At 32.0% G+C, this 17944-nt stretch overlaps 2 protein-coding genes across 2 annotated transcripts; both read right to left on the bottom strand.

The window, feature by feature from the left end:
- Window positions 1–1553: 1553 nt before the first annotated feature.
- Window positions 1554–8185, bottom strand: LOC107644247 (nuclear poly(A) polymerase 1). Its single transcript, XM_088488921.1, has 13 exons — window positions 8081–8185; window positions 7305–7938; window positions 7131–7208; window positions 6943–7050; window positions 5971–6033; window positions 5732–5893; window positions 5251–5364; window positions 5083–5145; window positions 4637–4966; window positions 3785–3949; window positions 2579–3517; window positions 2043–2113; window positions 1554–1940 (listed from the first exon to the last, which is right to left on the bottom strand). The coding sequence occupies exons 2-13, from the start codon at window positions 7422–7424 to the stop codon at window positions 1892–1894; spliced, it is 2262 nt and encodes a 753-aa protein (XP_088345047.1). The 5' UTR covers window positions 7425–7938; window positions 8081–8185; the 3' UTR covers window positions 1554–1891.
- A 667-nt stretch (window positions 8186–8852) lies between these two features.
- LOC148566063 (uncharacterized) lies at window positions 8853–10107 on the bottom strand. Its single transcript, XM_088487358.1, has 4 exons — window positions 9859–10107; window positions 9362–9770; window positions 9162–9244; window positions 8853–9062 (listed from the first exon to the last, which is right to left on the bottom strand). Exons 1-4 carry the CDS (start codon window positions 10105–10107, stop codon window positions 8853–8855), a joined length of 951 nt encoding a protein of 316 aa, XP_088343484.1.
- Window positions 10108–17944: the final 7837 nt, after the last annotated feature.

Here is a 17944-nt window from a genome sequence, read left to right as displayed (position 1 = left end):
AATAGAGACTAATATATTTAAAAAAAAAAAGCCTAATTTTTTATTACAATAAGTGATAAGTAAAGTACAAGTTATATTAGAAACCAAAAGATTTTACACTAACTATAATTTAGAGAAGTTTAGAATTGGTCTTAAAGATATTTTTTATAAATTTTATATAATAAATAATTTTTTCGTATATATTACACGATTTTAAATTTGTTCCATTTCAATGAATATATAATTTATTACAAACATTTTTTAATGTCAATAAAAAATTTGATTTGCCAATGAGTTATAGCTCAAATGGCATAGTCTCCCCATACTTATCTAAGAGGTTGCGGGTTCGAGTCTTACGTGTATATTTCTTTAGCTCATCGCGCTATTTCTAAAGATTATATAGTTAAATATTTGAATTAAATTAAAAATACACTTTATATATGCAATTTGAAGATTATTTTAATTTTATTCTTAAATTTTATTTTATTTAACTTTATTTAATTTTAATTTTATTTTATTAGGATTTAATGTTCTTTAATTAAATTGAAGTAAGGATAAAATTAACACAAAATAAAATGTAAAAGTAAATTGAAACGAAATGAAATTTAAGATTAAAAAACTAAGACAATTAAAGATATAAAGTATATTTTTTTCTTAAAAAATTTGTAATCAAATTATTAAAAAAAAATAAAAAAAGATTTGATTTTAGAAGCATTTTTTAACGAGGCATACAATTAAACCCAAGTAGATACTAATATATTAAAAAAAAACTTATTTTTTTTACAATAAATAATAAGTAAAATATAAGTAATCTTAGAAATTAAAAGAGTACATTAATTATAATTTAAAAAAGTTTAGAATTAATTTTAAAGATATTTTTTATAAACTTTATATAATAAATAATTTTTCTGTATATGTTACAACATTTTAAATTTGTTTCATTTCAATTACAATCCTATGCACGTAACATATTCACACTTATTCCTTAGTAATTCGAACCAATTAGGTTCGAATGATGTGATAGCCCAATTCGTGTGTAATATGTGTGTCTAGTTCGAACCAAATAGATTCGATTTATATGCAATTGAAGTTCGAACCAAATAGATTCGAATTACATATAAGTATACTTTGGCTCATTCGTGAATCAATTTTCAATTTGGCTTATTTATGTAATAACTATCTTCCATTGATTTATTTGTGTTTTTTACCCCAAATTTTATGTATAACAAAATTATTTGATAAGTAACCAAAATAGATTTCAATCATTGACAAATGACAACGTTGCAATAATTAGAAGAATTATCAAATCACGTAAAAAAAATGATAAATTATAATGAAATAATAAATTACGTTACGAATTTAAAATTTAAAATTTTTACTCATCATAGAATTTAAAATAAAAGTAATAAATGTGACAATAAATATCCAAAATTCAACTAAATTAGTTTTAGGGCATATGAATCTTGTTAAGTGCAGATTTAGTTTTATCTCTCAAATTTAAAATGTTTTAAATTAAATTAAAAATGATTTTAAGTAATACAATTCAAATTGGTTTAAGATAAAATTATATATATATATATTTTTTTTTTGAGAAATTTTTGAGAGATTTAGACAGGGCTACTAATACATTTCAAAATTATACAAAGACACATTCAAAAATTAAGTTAATTACAAACCCAGCTTACTATAGTTGAAACATTAACCTTGGTCAAATTTGGACAAGCCAAATAGTGACCAAATCAAATAACCAACCATTAAGAAATTAACATTAGTTCAGGATAGGAATCTCCCTCCCATGGAGTGTCTCAATTTCAAGCCTCCATTGATGGCTGTTCTAGCTCAGGATTGTTCACTGCATAATAGTTATTACAAAAATGAAAGCTTTCCAGCTAGCAGCCTAAGCTTTAAGCGTCTAAGTACCTTCTTTGTCAGAAGCTTTCCCTAAAGAGGTGAAGTTCAACCTGAAGAGCAAGAAACCAACCAACCAAGTTTTAGCACAACTTAACCAATGCATTTACTCTATAATTGAATCTATATGAATATACGAAGATATTGTTGATTACCTGATAAGAGGCTTCTTCTGAGGTAGAGGTGCAGGATTCATGCATAAAAATGGTGCTGTCAGTTCAGCAGGCTTTCCCAAAATGTAAAAGGTAAAACAATGGAAGGAACCATGCGGAAGAGAGGAAAAAGAAAAAGTTAATAGTCAGAACAGTGTCAATTTGTTGATGCTATTGCATGGAACCATACTACAATACTATCATATTTGCCATCTTTTAGCCATATTAGTACCAAATATAATTGGACCAAATTACATGAACCAAATTCTATCTGAAATACCAAAAAATTAGACAAGGAAAACTACCAAAAACATGAAAGACATTGTGCAAGAGTGCATGCATGCAAGTAGAGTTAGACATTAGATCCAACCTAACTTGTAATTATAGCTGTCATACAGATTTGGCAGAATTTTGAGAAATATTTGCAGTGACAATTGCACGAAATTCATGAAAAAATGGTATCTAGAATCTACAATTGTTGTATAAATTGAATATGACAATCTAAATCTTCCAAATTTAAGCAATAATAAGTGGTTAACCTCAAGCTCCTCCAAGCCCCCATTAGTGCATAACTGAGTCGAACATGTTTCCTTGGAAATAACTGGATGTTCCGAGACAGCCAACTTTGAGATTGAAGAGTCCGAGTTGTCTCTTTTCATATCCCGACCATTCTCTCTAACTTGATTACTACCCGCATTATTATCTTCAAGCTCTTCAGGTTCTTCTGGAAATGCTTGAGGTTGATGTGCTTCATATGGACCAGATATGATCTTGTCACTGGATAGCTTTTCTTCTTTAGAAACAGATGTATCAGTAACGGGAAGTATAGGGTCGAGTTCTCTGTTGATTCTCAATGATCCATTGGTCTCACTATCTCCAGACGGAAATTGTAAAGAAGGTTTCTCACTCTTTTGGTCACCCATATTGTTAACTTCAGTCTCATCAAACTTCACAGAACAAGTACTGGAAGCGCTAATGAAAGTTCTATCTTCGTGAACTTCCCGGCTGAAGGGCGTTAAAGATGTTAAGGACTTGGAAACCTTCGAGTTATCATCCATGTTGTCCTCCGATCGTTTTCTCTTCCTCCCGTCATCTGCTCCAGATACAGCTCCTTGAGACATTTCTGCTTGGCCATTCTGGCCAGAAACCCTTAATTCAGAACTTCGTTTACTGTCCCAAGTTATTTTAGATGGGTGGGAAGGTCGGACACCACCAGGAAATACAAAGTTAGGTATATTACGTCGTTTCACATGGGAAACATGGATGCCCATTCCAGGTTTCAATAGAGTATATGCATTAACAGAGTGCTTGAATTCGTCAACGGTTAGCCTTATATCAAATTGTTCACCTTCATTCACTGGAACTCCTTGCTTACGCTGAAGTCCCATAAAGTAACAATGATGGAAAGGTCTAGATTTGTCTGAAAATTCACCAGGGTGTGGATGACATTGAAGCATGCCATAAGTGTGCCTCTCAATCTAGAAAAACAAATTACGTCATACACCGAGAACAGAACATATGCAAAACCATGTTATCCACCACCCCCCAATCCATGAAAAAATGAAAATAAAAAATAAATAACAAGAACCAACAAAACAGGGGAAGCAAGAAAGAACAAAACAAACAGGTAATTGCAACAACCGTTTACCCCAACTAAGTGGGGTCAATTGTGCGGATTATAAGCATCGTTGCTTAATTATAAACCATGTCTGTAGGCAAGACAAACATGTAGAACAGTGTTATACCTTCAGTGTCAACTGCCGGAGGCGAGATTCGACCCAGCCCTTCCATTGTCTGAGATCATCCGCATTCTCCGCAGCAATGTCAATCCGTAGATAATTCTTGTAAGCTTCAAAAAAGGGATAACGCTCAAAAAGGGTGTCCCAATCAGCATCTCCTGCCTCCATTTCCTACAAATACCATAAATCCAGGAGATTGACTATACTTTTAAGTAATTCAAATATCATAACAAGGTTATAGCAAAAAAATAAAATAAAATAACAATGGAAACAAAATAAAAATCTCACAACAAGAACATAACTATTCTTTGTGGGATTGTTTATGAAAATTCAACCAACATGTAAGGCTTGTCTTTAATAGGTCAGGTCATCTACATCAATAAATGTTCAAAACTGCTATGAAAACTTCAATGCTTATAAAAAAAATTCGCCTTGATAGGGACCCAGTTATTTATGTATAAATAAGCATACTTAGTGTCATCGAACAAACAAAAATTGGCTCATGGCAAGGCTTCCCCATTTAGTTCAATTCAAATCAGAAGCAGCAAAGTTATTGCAGACAAGCGAAGTATCTACTAGAAAGCATCATGTTAGTCAAGAGAAGCCAGACTTCTCTAAATGAATATTTAACCTGCATATCTAACATAACTTCAACATAATTATAGCACCATACTTGATCACGGAAACTCTAAATTGAAGCCCGTGATATAAATCATCTTGGTGAATGGGTAGCAACAAAAAGAGGGTTTAGGCTTTTAGGGGAGGCTTGAACAAAGAATTATTCAAATTTTCAATTTCCATAAACACTGAACTTCCCAAGATTTTTCGGAGAAAAAATGTTGAAAAACAATGTAATACCTCACATATTTCACTTCCCCTCTGAAATTCCTGTGACATAATACGCAAAGTACTTGATGTCACATTGTAGGTAGAGTTCATGCAAGGATAAGCAGGAGTAATTATAGGCATCAAATGATATCTATCCCTGGGATTTCTTCTAGGATCCCAAATAGGAAGTCCAAGAGATCCTTCTTCAATAGCACAAAGCATGACTGGATTAGGCCACCGCCACTGAGTATATACCCTAAAGAATCGAGACACTAACATATTAGGCAGTGCATTAGGATATAGCTGGCATATTCGGGCAACAAGCAATGCCAAGTTTATACCACCAAGAAAACCTGAAACCTGCACATGAAATAGCAACAATATGCATTAGAGAAATCAAAGGAATATATCAAAAGATGATAGAGAACAAGTTCAGAACAGAAAATAAGCTATCCTGGATGCGAGCTATGCCATACATTTGAATAAACACCACGACGCTTTGCCCAAAACCTCATGCATCTCAATGTGGTGTGAAAATTCTGTATTTCAGGGGGAAAATAGATTCAATCAGTGATAAGAATGTCATAAAAAACACTGGAGAAATATAAAATAGAAAATCAGTGAGTAAATGTTTAATCCACCACCTGAATATTAGGAACCAAACGTAAGACTTGATCAGTTACTCTGCAACCATTAAGACTAAGAACAGTTTGTTCATCTGCATTTTGCAATATTGAATCTTGCGATATATCTAAGTCCTGACCCACAAAAAACCCATGATTACGATAAAGAGAAGATTAGGTGCAATTTACACTTTTAGATCATAGTGCAAGCACACAAAACATGAGGAAGTAAGATGTATGCATGTCCCTAGAAGATTCGCTTTCAAAGGATCTAAATGTTCTAAATCACAAATTAACAGTCTCTTCCCTGCCACCAACCAAGGAAGGACAAGTCTTTAACACAGTAAAGAAACAGTTTAGAGACCAAATGACAATGCTGTCCAAATGACATTCATATATGTTCCTTGAACTTGATGCTTTCAAAATATCTGGAAAAACCAAGTCCATAACTCCAGGGAAGGAGATACAGAAAGGAAAAAAAATTATTCCCAAACTCACTCACCTCAGGAATAACCCACAAAGCTAATCTTGCATACAGGAGATCTATAGAAATTCCATTGAACTTGAATTTCATCACAGGGACATGAGCGTCAGGCACAGGGTGCAACTCTGTTACCTGTGGCATCTCCAATAGCATCTTATGTAGCTCACCAAAGAAATCCTCCTAAGACCAATTGAAAAAAACAAGTTTAGCAGCCAGCAGATATGACCTAAAAACAAAATTGAATGAATTTAGCATACTTCTCGGGTTGCATGTCTAGGTCCCACACAAAGAGTGTCTATATCAGCTCCGGGGCCATGTACCTATAAAATTTGTTGAAAAAAATTTCAGTAAGATAATAAGACAACAAATATCATTGAGGATTTTCCTGCTAAGTGGGGATTAAGATAATGTAAGCAACCAGGTTAAACAAAAGTGAGAAATATATTGCACGAACTGAATGTCAGATCTTGGTCCTAGTTTAACATAAATGCAATGGTAGTATCATATGTCGTTCATTCTGAAAAGACTTTTTACCCTACAACCTCAGAAGTCTCTCTCTAGACAGTATCTAAGTTTCAGGACATGCAAAGATGAAAGAAACTCAATGGAACTGTGCATCAGCAAAGATTTTGCAGGTGTGTAATTAACTATCTTGGCTGGCTTTGATGGTAGTTTCTATCATAACTTTCTATGTAATTAACTATCTTCTTCATCAAATACATACAGCTTTGGTAGGTATATCAAACTTCATCAGTTCATCCCCCCATGGGATATTGGGATTTGGGATAGAATAATGAAAATGAAGATGAACAAGTCACCTCAAGAAACTAAATTATCATTACTACAATAGAGCCTAATCTTCAGCACGGACCAATAAGAAACCATACTACCTATGAAAAGCATCAATATATATTTTCGCATATTCCAAGTTAACAACAAGAATACTCTCTGGTCTCTGCATATAACCAAGCTTTGAATAGCAAGACTGAGTAAATAGAGTTGCAAGCTTTAACATCATACAAGCATTTACAAGCTTCTATCACATATAATTCGCATGAAAAACACACTATCATCTAAAAAGGCAATAAGCTATACAACAATACTATCCTAATTAACATGCAGGCACTCCAAACTAAGAATCTGAAAAATGCAGAGCTAATATAAATGTGTATGTACAGGTACATATACAAAAAGAGAGTAAGAACTAGAAGATAAAAGTAGCTCCATACCCCTAGCCGATATGAGCCAAAGGTGAAAATCTTGGCATTTGCTTCATGCACCAGTTGATCATTGAGTCCCTTTGCATGGCTTATGGTTTTAACCCATGTCTTCACAATCTGAATAGCACAACATCAAAATAAAAGATCTAATTCATATAGAACTCCACTAGTTGAACCAAACAATAAACAAGTTGAACCTGGTCTAGCCTGCCAAGAACTTCCTCCCTAACCACTGCCTCCTCCTGACTCTCATATAATCCAGCATCTTGCAAGTACTTTAAAAATTATCCAAATTCAGCACAAAAAAGAACCATAGAAAAAATAACTAAATAATCAGCATGAATTCACAATAAGTTAAAAACAGTAGAAACCTTCTCAAGTTCCCGGGTCTTGATCACATCATACTCAGTTGGTCCAGCCAATGAAATAGGCTCAGTTATGCCTAATCTTTGTTGACCATTACTGAGATTGCTCAATCCATGGATCACCATTATTAAAGTGAGAATATTTTTTCCCTTATTTTTAATATTATATTTGAGATTGTTTCTTTACAATGACAAGGAGCTATGAGAATTATCAGTTATGATTTTTTTTTTTTCAGCCTTTTCCCAAAAAATCAAAGCAACGTTATGAAACAAAAAAAAAAAAAAAACGCCACTATAACAATGTTATGATGTTATGATAATTGTTGATTGTACAGTACTTGGGGGAACATTCAAATCTATGAACTTTGACCATAAAGCAATGAAAGAATAAATTACAACGCCACCTAGAACAACTTCATTGCCAAAAGGGGCAAAAACAGAGTACAAAATTTCAATTAGGTTTCCTACTTCCGAAGCAAAATCGAAACCCTAAAGGACTAAATCAGCACCGAGCAATCACGGGAACCAGATGAAGATGGAGAGATTGTGCTCCCGCGATCAGAACTGGAAAGTCTCAAACTTGAGGAATTCTCGAAGGTTTAGCATTTCCACCAGCTTCGAATATAATTGAAACTCCATGCTTCAAAATAGAAATTAAAACAAAAACGTGCATTGTGAATAAACAAATCAGAAAAAGATATTCAAATAAATAAATGATGAAAATGGAAAAGAAACAAGAGTTATAAAGGATAGAGATTGCAGAAAGGGACAAAAGTGCTTACGAAGAGTAACAGAAAAAAAGGATTGTTTTAGGTTTTGGAAACGGTTTGGAGTGATGAACTGATGATGAAAGCGAAGAAAATGATTTATCTTATTTTCTTATGCTTATATAATTTTTTTTTGACTAGTGTATCACCCCGTGCTTAGCACGGAAAAATTTATAAAAGTAAAAAAAAATATATATATATATATATATATATGCTTCGATATTTAAAATAAAAGTACAAAATAATTATTATTTTAAAAAATTTATAAAATTATTATTAAAATTAAAGTTTAACTTAAAAAAAGTAAGTAATAATTATTTTATATTTTTTAAGGTCAAATAATTATACACTGATACAGAATTTAAAATAAAATTAAAATATTTATATTAGAATACTATTTTTTTCAAAGACTTCTCTATAAACAACATTGATGATTGAATTTGCAGATATTCCTACTTGATTCATAAGTAAAACTTTTAAACCTCTCTTGCTCTTAACTCTTGAAAGTGCCACATATAGTTGGTCATGTGTAAAAACTGGTTTGGGCAAGCACAATCCAACATGAGATAAAGTTTGTCCCTAAAACTTGTTAATTGTCATGGCAAACGATACTATTATAGGAAACTGTCTTCGTTAGAATCTAACTGGGATGGTTTTATTTGTTGATACCATATTCATTCTTGGAATCAAAGCAATATGACCAACATTGTGTTAAGACTTCACATTCTATGACATGATTTCCAAACTTCCTAACTTGTAGCCTTGTACCATTACAAAGACCACTAGATTAGTCAATATTTCTCAGTAACATCACCGGAATACCAATCTTGAGTATTAATTTATGTGGAGGCAAACCAGAGTAATTTATGCTATTCAATAATTCAGGACCATAGAGATCTAGCTGACTCTCCATATTCCCTTCATCCATACAAATGGAATCCGAACTAAGATATAATTTTTCCTCTCCAGGAATGATAGCCATCAGATGGTTGTTGACCTATTTAACGATGTCTAATGTGGGAGCCAGTATAGTTCCTGCTTTGAAAAAATCTTTTGAGGACATATTTTCCAAAATATTTGGATAAGAAAAATGAACCAACTCATCAAATGTCTGGTCCGAAGAAGGAATAACAATATCTCCTGGAAGACATATCTCAGATTCACCATCCATATTGTCACCTATTAGACCATCACTAACTTTCAATAACCACTCACCAAATTGCTCTGTCTCATCTTGATCTGAAGCAGTCGTCCTTACAGAGAGTCTCATATTTTTTGTTAGTTTGAGCACCTAACAAAACTTCCAAAGGTAAGACGAATTCACGGTTGAATGAACGATATCTTGTCTCGATCCTCGTGAAATGACAGGAAGAATTTGTCTAAAGTCTCCACCTAGTACAACCACTTTTCCTCCAAAGGGCAAATCTTTGCTATATGTTGGAGAACACCTCATGATATCACCCAAGCATTTATCAGGCACTTCATAGCAGTACCTACTAACCATTGGAGCCTCATCCCAAATTATAAGTTTGGCTTTCAACAGCAACATTGCTTGAGGAGAACCAGGTTTGATGTTACATACAGAATCCTCAGTTATATTCAGCGGTATTTTGAACCTTGAGTGTGCCGTTCTTCTATTGGGAAGAAGTAAAGATGCAATACTACTCGAAGAAACGTTTAACATTATATCACCCCTTGAGCAAATCTCAGCAGACATAAGGTTCCAGAGAAATGTTTTTTCAGTACCCCCATGACCATACACAAAGAAAAAAAACCCCTTCATCACAATATACAGCTGTAACAATTTTATCAAATGCATATCTCCGCTCAGGTGTTGCGATGTCTAACATGTCTGAGGCATTTTTCTTTAAATCATCCATGTTAAAGTTTAGCTCTTCCCTAATAACCCTTTCGGTTAACAAAGAATTATCAACTTCAGTTGCTAAAGGCATTGGAGGATAGTCTTTCAAGGTTTTACCATAGAAATGTAAGATCTTATCTATATCCATTAAGCACAACTGCTTAATCTCATCATCTGACATTGTTAACTCTGCATATTATACGATACTGTAAAAATTCAATCAAACTAAAAATGATCAATAAGGAAGAACTTTTATCATTGTAATTAATAAAAACTTACCCCTATGTTCATCACAGCTCTTTGTCGATACAAAATATCATCTGAGAGTTCATGCCAACATCTATCTCAGACATGTTCTGGTCTTGAGATATTGTTAGATGTTAATAGAATGACAAATAATCTCCTAACATATGATCCTGAGGCCCATGAGCTTGCTTCCTTAATTGCATCAATGAATTTTTTGTCATCTTGCAAGAGTCCAAGGGCGAAGCATGCATCTCTATACATAGCATAAATTGTTTCTCCTACTGTTCTTATATCTCGAAAACTCATATATCCTCTCTGAGTATTCAAGAGAAGTCGTTGGTAATATTCTTCAATATTTGCTACAAAAAATTTGGTTAAAATCCCACTTTTAAGTTGTTAAATGGATTAAGCTATGCTATTTTAATTATTATGTAGCTACACATCCGCATAAGAATAATTTTCCTAAAAAATATAGAAAAATAAAAAATTGTATAATCTACAGATTATAACTGTTGAAAGTTATTTGAACATTTATTTTCTAGTGTAGATAAATCGAATAAAATGGACGTGGGGTATAGGCTGTTAAGATTTTAAATTTAAATCATTAAATAAGTAAGATCAAAATTGAATATAAACTCGTCATTACCTGTAGGTACATGAGTCTTCCAATTGCGAAGCCTTTCTTTCGAAGAAACCACTTTGAAGGATCGTCCTTCCAAACAAACTTGGTTGGAAACTCAGCATAAGTCAGACTTCAAGCATAAGGATATGACATGTTCGCCGCCATCCATCCCAAAAACATGGACTTATGAGATATTACTCTTTCGACGATATCATTCACATTAGAAGTTTCACCATAAACCACAGGTTGCTCAATCACCAAATGGAATGGAAGTCTAATCACAAATGGTTCTTTCTCTTGGATTTCGTATCCAAATAGACGCCAGACTGCCTCACATGGCAAAATGTACCTACAATCATAGTAATTCCTAATTTCGTCAACAACTTGTGTGGCTTCTGACGGATCACCAGCATTGTATAGAGTAGCTGTTACGCGGTCATTACCCTTGTGTACATACTTAAATAGATACTTAATAGAACTTGTTTGACATGTGTATTCCACATTTATGTGGCACCCGAACTTGAGCAACAATTCTAGATTATACGAAACAATGAATTTATTGTCTAGTACACATTCCCTTTTCTTCACTGTTCGACCGTTATAAGTACGCCTATATTTGGAAAATCCGACCTCATCAATGAGTGTTCGCTGTCTAAACTCTTTAGGATAGAACTTTGAACATGATCTATTCTTCATGCAAGGTGAATTCTTGTTGTACGGACCACATGGACCATGTACCATGTAATTTTGAATAGCTCCATGTAGATTTGGCCTTTCATTTTCATCAAGAATCTCAACTGTTATAGATTTGGCCTTTCATTTTCACATCAATTTCAGAGAGGAGAGGAGAGAAGTGTGGGAGTGGGAATGGGTTATGGACTTAAGCCGTTGGGGATTCAGTTTTTTTTTTTTAAATCAAAACGGCACCGTTTGGAGGAATTATTAACAAACCGGAAACCTTTTAAAAAAATCAACCAGTTCTAACGGTTCACCGATTAATCACATATACGACCAATTTTGTAATGAATTTTTTGTTAGACGATTTACTCATAACATCTGTTAAGCCATTTTTAAATTTTATAAAATTATTTATAATAATTACAAAAAGTGCTCATAATAAAAAATTTTAAAATTTTTTTATAAAAATATTTTATTTAAAATTGTTAATAAAATCTTAGTTGTACTTTGTTTCAAAATAAATAATTATAATGATATTAGTATTTTATACAACAACCCATACAAAAAAAAATTCAAATTTCATACAATATTTTTTCGTTCATTTTTAATAGCTCATAAATACAAAAAAAATATTGTACAGAATTTAAATTAATTTTGTATTAATTTTTATATAAAATACCCATAACATTATAATTATTCAGAAGTTGCATATAATTCGAACATTATGAATTTAATTTACTACGTATTTGCCTAAATCGAATTTATTCAATTCGATTTATATAGAGATGCAAATTCGATTTATTTAATTTAATTTATTTTTGTATGTGGTATGATTTGATTGAAAGAGCAACAATTTATAATTTTATCTAGTATCAATAAATGCAAATTATGATTTGATTCTTCTGTAATTTTATCTAGCATCAATAAAATTCCACTATCACTGGTTTTAAAAAAAATTAAAATCTAAAACGATGGTTAAAAATAAATAAAGAGGATAGATTTAATTCTTCTATAATTGTATGCGTTTTTTTTCTCTTGATTTACGTTTTTATCACAATCCACAAGTTCTATGTTTTATAACTTAACGTTAATTCATATATAGTATATAAATAGATTTAATTAGAATAAATAATAATTTATTTATTTTATTTTAGACTTTATAAATGAAAAGACTAATTCACTAATATAACGAATTATAATTAATGTAATATAATTAATTAAGTAATATAAATTATAATAAATTATATTAATTATATTAATATTTAAATATCTAATCAAATAATTAGTTGATATAATTAAGTCAATGCAATAAATTGTATTGAATGAGTTAAAACAATTAAATCGGGAAACACTCTTCGAAGCATGCCACGTCAGTTTTATCATTAAGTGCAGACATCCGATTTTTATATAATAGAATAGATTTATAATATATAATAAAAAGTCAAAAAGAATAGGAATTTGATCTAAAATATTTTCTAAAAATAATACTTCGTTCATATAGTATTGAAAAAATTCATAATTTTAAAACTTGAACGTAAATTAATTATTAATTTATTAAAAAATAAAGTACTATTAATCTTAATTAAATCAAATATTAGAAATAATACTTGTTTAAAGGAATGAGTAAACTGATTATTGATTATTCAACTAATCTAAATTGATTTTGATATATTAATATGATGACAAATATTTTTATTGGTTAAAACTTAAAAGTCCAAAAATAGTCATAAAAAAATTTGTTAGAATTTTATTTTTAATTTTTTAGAGTTTTAAATTCTCATATACTATTGATAAGTTTATTTTTGAACAATTCCTTCACCTGGTTAAATGGAGAAACACCATTGCTAGAGGTAATATTACAAAGAAAAAAAGTAATTACAGTACTAAAATTTTTACAAAAAAAAATAGCATCGAACAAAAACACAAGAGAAATGAACATTAATGTTAATGGTATTGGTGTTGGTGTTCATAATGAAATAATGATAAAGTATAATTGCAAAACAGAAATAATAGAGATAGAAATAATAATAATAAAGATGAGAAAGGTAGTAGTAGTAGTGGTGGTAGTTAGTCATATTGTTGAAAAAAATTTTGTAAGAGTTTAAAATTTTCACAAATTATAAATAAAATTTTCACAAAATTAATTTTTGTTATTATTTAACGGATTTTTTAACAAAAGTGTCGTATTGTTCCAAACAAAAAAGGTTGAGAGACGAAATGTTATTTATTTTTCAGAGATCATCCTATCCTTCAAAAAAATAGGCAAAGACCATATTAAACCTTTACTCAAATTTTGTTGCAGTTCAAAGACCAAAAAAAATAAAAAATTATTCGAAATTGGAGTTGGGATTGAAATTTCAGGAGTTGAGTATAATTGCCTACAATAGACAACATTTTCAGCTGCATAATATTATTATCATTAATTATAATTTATAACTAAATCAATTTAAATTAATATTTAACCATTCATAAGTAGGGATGGCAAAAAAATCTACATCCATAAATATATGTAAAGATTATCCGTGATGTAGAAGTTAAAGAGGACTTGTAAAATTCCCACAGCGATCGAGACCCACCTCCCACAAATTAATAGAAATGAGGGCAAAGATTGAGGTACTTGTTTTATGGGATTCGTAAAATTTTCAAAAAAAATTATTTAAATGTCCTTATAAATATAAATTATGTAAGTAATTTTAATTTATTTTATTTTAATTTATATATTGACAATTTTATGTATATGTTATGTTAAATTTGTATTTGAATTATGTTTGGTTTGATATAGTTAGTTGAATGAAATAAAAGAAAAACTCATAACAAAATCCCTAATTATAAAAAAATGGAAATCAATATAAATTATAGGAAATATTTCAAGTGCACCGGAGAATACCGGTGCACCATTTGTTTTAACCGTTGATTTCAATTAATATATATTATATATATTTTTTATAATTTAGATCAACGGTTAAAACAATTAGTGCACTGGTACTCCCGGTGCACTTGAAATGTTTCCTAAATCATATAAGCAATAGAGGCAAAAACTCCAATCATAAGTATGCGCAATGACAGCCAACAATCAGGATCAGCCGATCAGCAATGAATCATGAGTCAAGGTTCATAACAAAAGAAGAAACAAAACCAGAAGTCCACCACAACTAAAAAAAGAAAAAATATTTTGAGCCACCATTAAGTTTATACCAAGATTTTTCAACTGACTATTTAGATCATTTTAAAGCTATTCTATTATACAAACTAATATGGTTATTGACTACTTTATTACAGTACAAATGGAAAGCTGATGAATTTTTTTTTGTACATAGAATATGATAGTTTCAAGAAAAGATACAAACACACCTGAAACATTTCTAACCAAAAGTAATCCTCACATTAAGTGATGGCATGTTAAAAGCGGCCACAAATATCGGCTAAAAATTTTGATATGGAAAATTTTTTAGAGATATGTCTCAAGATGGGACAGAATAGTGTTATGCCTAGAATGGTATATTGACTTCATTTCCTTGTATGGGCACAAATATCCTTCCTTCTGGCCCCTTTTATTTCATTTCCTTTTGGAAATTGACTTCATTTTAAATACCAAAGTTTTACTTGATTTTTGTCATTTGCTTGAAAAAAAAAAGTAAAATCACCTGGGCGGCGTTTGTTTCTGAGAATAGGATAAAACAAGACACTGAAAATAAGATATAAAAGATAGAGACACAAAATTTTGTATTTTTATATTCTGTTTGGTGATAAACTAGAATAAATTATAAAAATTTAATTTATTCTCATTTTTTTCATTCAAAAAATTTGAGGCGAAAAATATAATTATAAAAAATTAACAAGAATAATAAAAGAAAAAATAAAAAATAAGTTGTGTCCCTTATTAGTGTCTTTGTATCCTTTCTGTCAGGATAGATACAAAATACATTAATTCAATGTCCTTGGACACATTATCTCTGCTCATGTCTCTTCCGTCAAACACGATTTTGTGTCTTCGTATTCCTGTCTCAGTACATAACTCTTAAAAATATTCAATTAATGATAAAAAAAATTATGTATTGATATGATTATACAAAATTATCTATTCTTGTCTTCTTTTTTTTTTGTTGGTCTTCTTGTTGAAGATGTGATATTTAAATTTTGGAATATTTTTTATACTTATGCAAATATCTATTTTATCAGCTTTAATTTTACAATTATATTATGTATATACTAAAATTAATCACTAAAATTAATTATTAGTATAAAATATATTAAAATATAAATATATATTAAAAATAAATTAAATTATATATATTTATATATAAATATATTGATGAATAATTTTAGTATATAAATAATATTTTTGATAATATAATCCCTACTTTGCACCCAAATTTTTTTCTTTTTTATTATCAACTATATCAATGTACACCTACCAGGCTACCACTTTTCTAAGCAAATACCCACTCCTTTAATATATTTTCTTTAGACGTTAAAAGGCAAAAGTTCTATTCCTTGTTCGAGATCTGATCCGGAATTCCTAAAAATTCTGAATAAAAAAAATATCAATTTTATATTTTTTTTTATCAAAGATAGAAGACTCGAACTCGTAACTTCTTAATTAAGTATGAAAAAATTATGCCATTTAAACTATAACTCATTGTCATCAATTTTACATTTTCCTTTGCAAGATTCCCCAAGTAACATTCTTAGTCATCATTCATGCATCCCCTAATTTGCCGTTTTAGATGGGCGTACATCATATACAGTCACGTTCATTATTGATATGATAAAAATTGACATATAATTATTTTTAATTATTAATATTACATGAATATAATTGAATATAAATTAACACCTACCGATTTATGCTAATCATAAAATGATAAAATGATGCACACTGATTTTTTTTTAATATCCTAAATTAGTTTTTTAATTTTTAATTCCCAACCATTTTTAATACATAAATACATCTAGTTAGAATAATAACTTATTATATTTAATAGTTGAGTAAAATCTCATGCTGATCCTTAATTATTGTTTAAAATAATAATTTACTCTTTATTGATTGAAAAATGTTCGGTAGGTCGGGTACCGGATTGATCGGGTGAATATTCTGATCGACAAAAAGGGGAGGTCGTCTGGTCGTATGTCTTCGGGTTGGAGTAGGCGAGGTTCCGAGCTCTTCAGATGTGAAAAGGGAGGGTGTTACTTGCAAAGACACTCCGACGCGCAAGTCAATGAAGTGTGCAGGCGAAAAAAGGGGTAGAGTCATGTTACGTACCTTGGGGGAAGGGTAAAAACCTTCCCCTTATATACTGTGTCAGAGGTGGGCCCTGCAAGGACAGGCCCACTTTCTCTGAGGCGTTCTCCTCACAGCTGTAGGTGAGCTGTCGGGGACACGCGTCCGGGTCGGCTGTGGAGCGCCTTACCCCTGACCGTTAGGGTCGGGTGGCGCTTGGGTCGGGCCAACCCGTAGAGAGTTTGGGCTAGGCCGCAACAGTGCCCCCCACGCGCCAGTAATAGTCGTGAGAGCTATCAGTGGCGGGTTATTTCTTGTTCCATGCGTCGTCGTCAGGTCGGCCGCCCGTGGGAGGGACATGCCCCCTGTGCGCGTGTCTCTTGGTTGTTGGGGCAACCGTTCGTCACTTCGTTCTTCGCGCTGAGCATTAAATGCTCATAATGGGTTGCAAAACCCTACACGCAAAGACTATTTTGCCCCCAAGTCTTTCGCGCTTCCTGGGTGGCAGTTTTAAACAGTTTGTTTCAATTTTTTCCTTTTTCCACTCTCGCTCCTACCATCTCGTTCTTCTTCACCCAAAAATTCCCAGATCATTCCAGAGCATCCCAGAGCTTCATCCTAGCATCTTCGTGCATTTTTCCTTCTTCCCTCTCCGTTTTCACAACCGTTTCAGGTAACCTTTGGTCCTCTCTCTTTTCTGCTTCGTTGTTGTATGCTTGTTGTTTGTATTTGCTTTGCGTTCTTGCTGTATTGTTTGATTTTTGTTGCTAGATGGCTTTTTAGTGCTGAGTAGATGTGTTAGGGGAGGGGTACCATTCCAGGGTAGGTTTTTAGGTGGCTTGCGGGATAGGTATAGCTTTAGCCATGCTTGATCTTAACTGTTGAATAGGATGGACATAGTTTCTGGGTTTTTCCCGGACTCCCGACCTCATAGACTAATGGAGTGGTACCCCCACTGTAGGTATGCCTCGCATCGTCTCCCGGGCTTCTGTTTCCGCCGCGAACTATGACCCCTACGCTTGGGTGACCTCAGATGTGAAGGACTCACCGAATCAGATGGATCTGGAGGAATTGACGGAGTTTCGGCAAGCCGGGTATCTGTGCGGGGGGACAGACGAGGAGGCCAATTATGAGACCTTCGTTCCTGCCCCCAATGAGCGGTTGTATGAGATTAATTTTCGCTCTCCTCGGGTTGCCGACTAGATTTGGTTTTACAAAGCCATGTTCACCCAGGTTGGCGTTCGCATACCG

The sequence above is a fragment of the Arachis ipaensis genome, chromosome B5 (assembly GCF_059453495.1).
Source record: "Arachis ipaensis isolate K30076 ecotype BB chromosome B5, ASM5945349v1, whole genome shotgun sequence".
NCBI lineage: Eukaryota > Viridiplantae > Streptophyta > Magnoliopsida > Fabales > Fabaceae > Arachis > Arachis ipaensis.
Note: the sequence above shows the minus strand (reverse complement) of the source record. Positions and strands in the feature narration are given on the sequence as shown.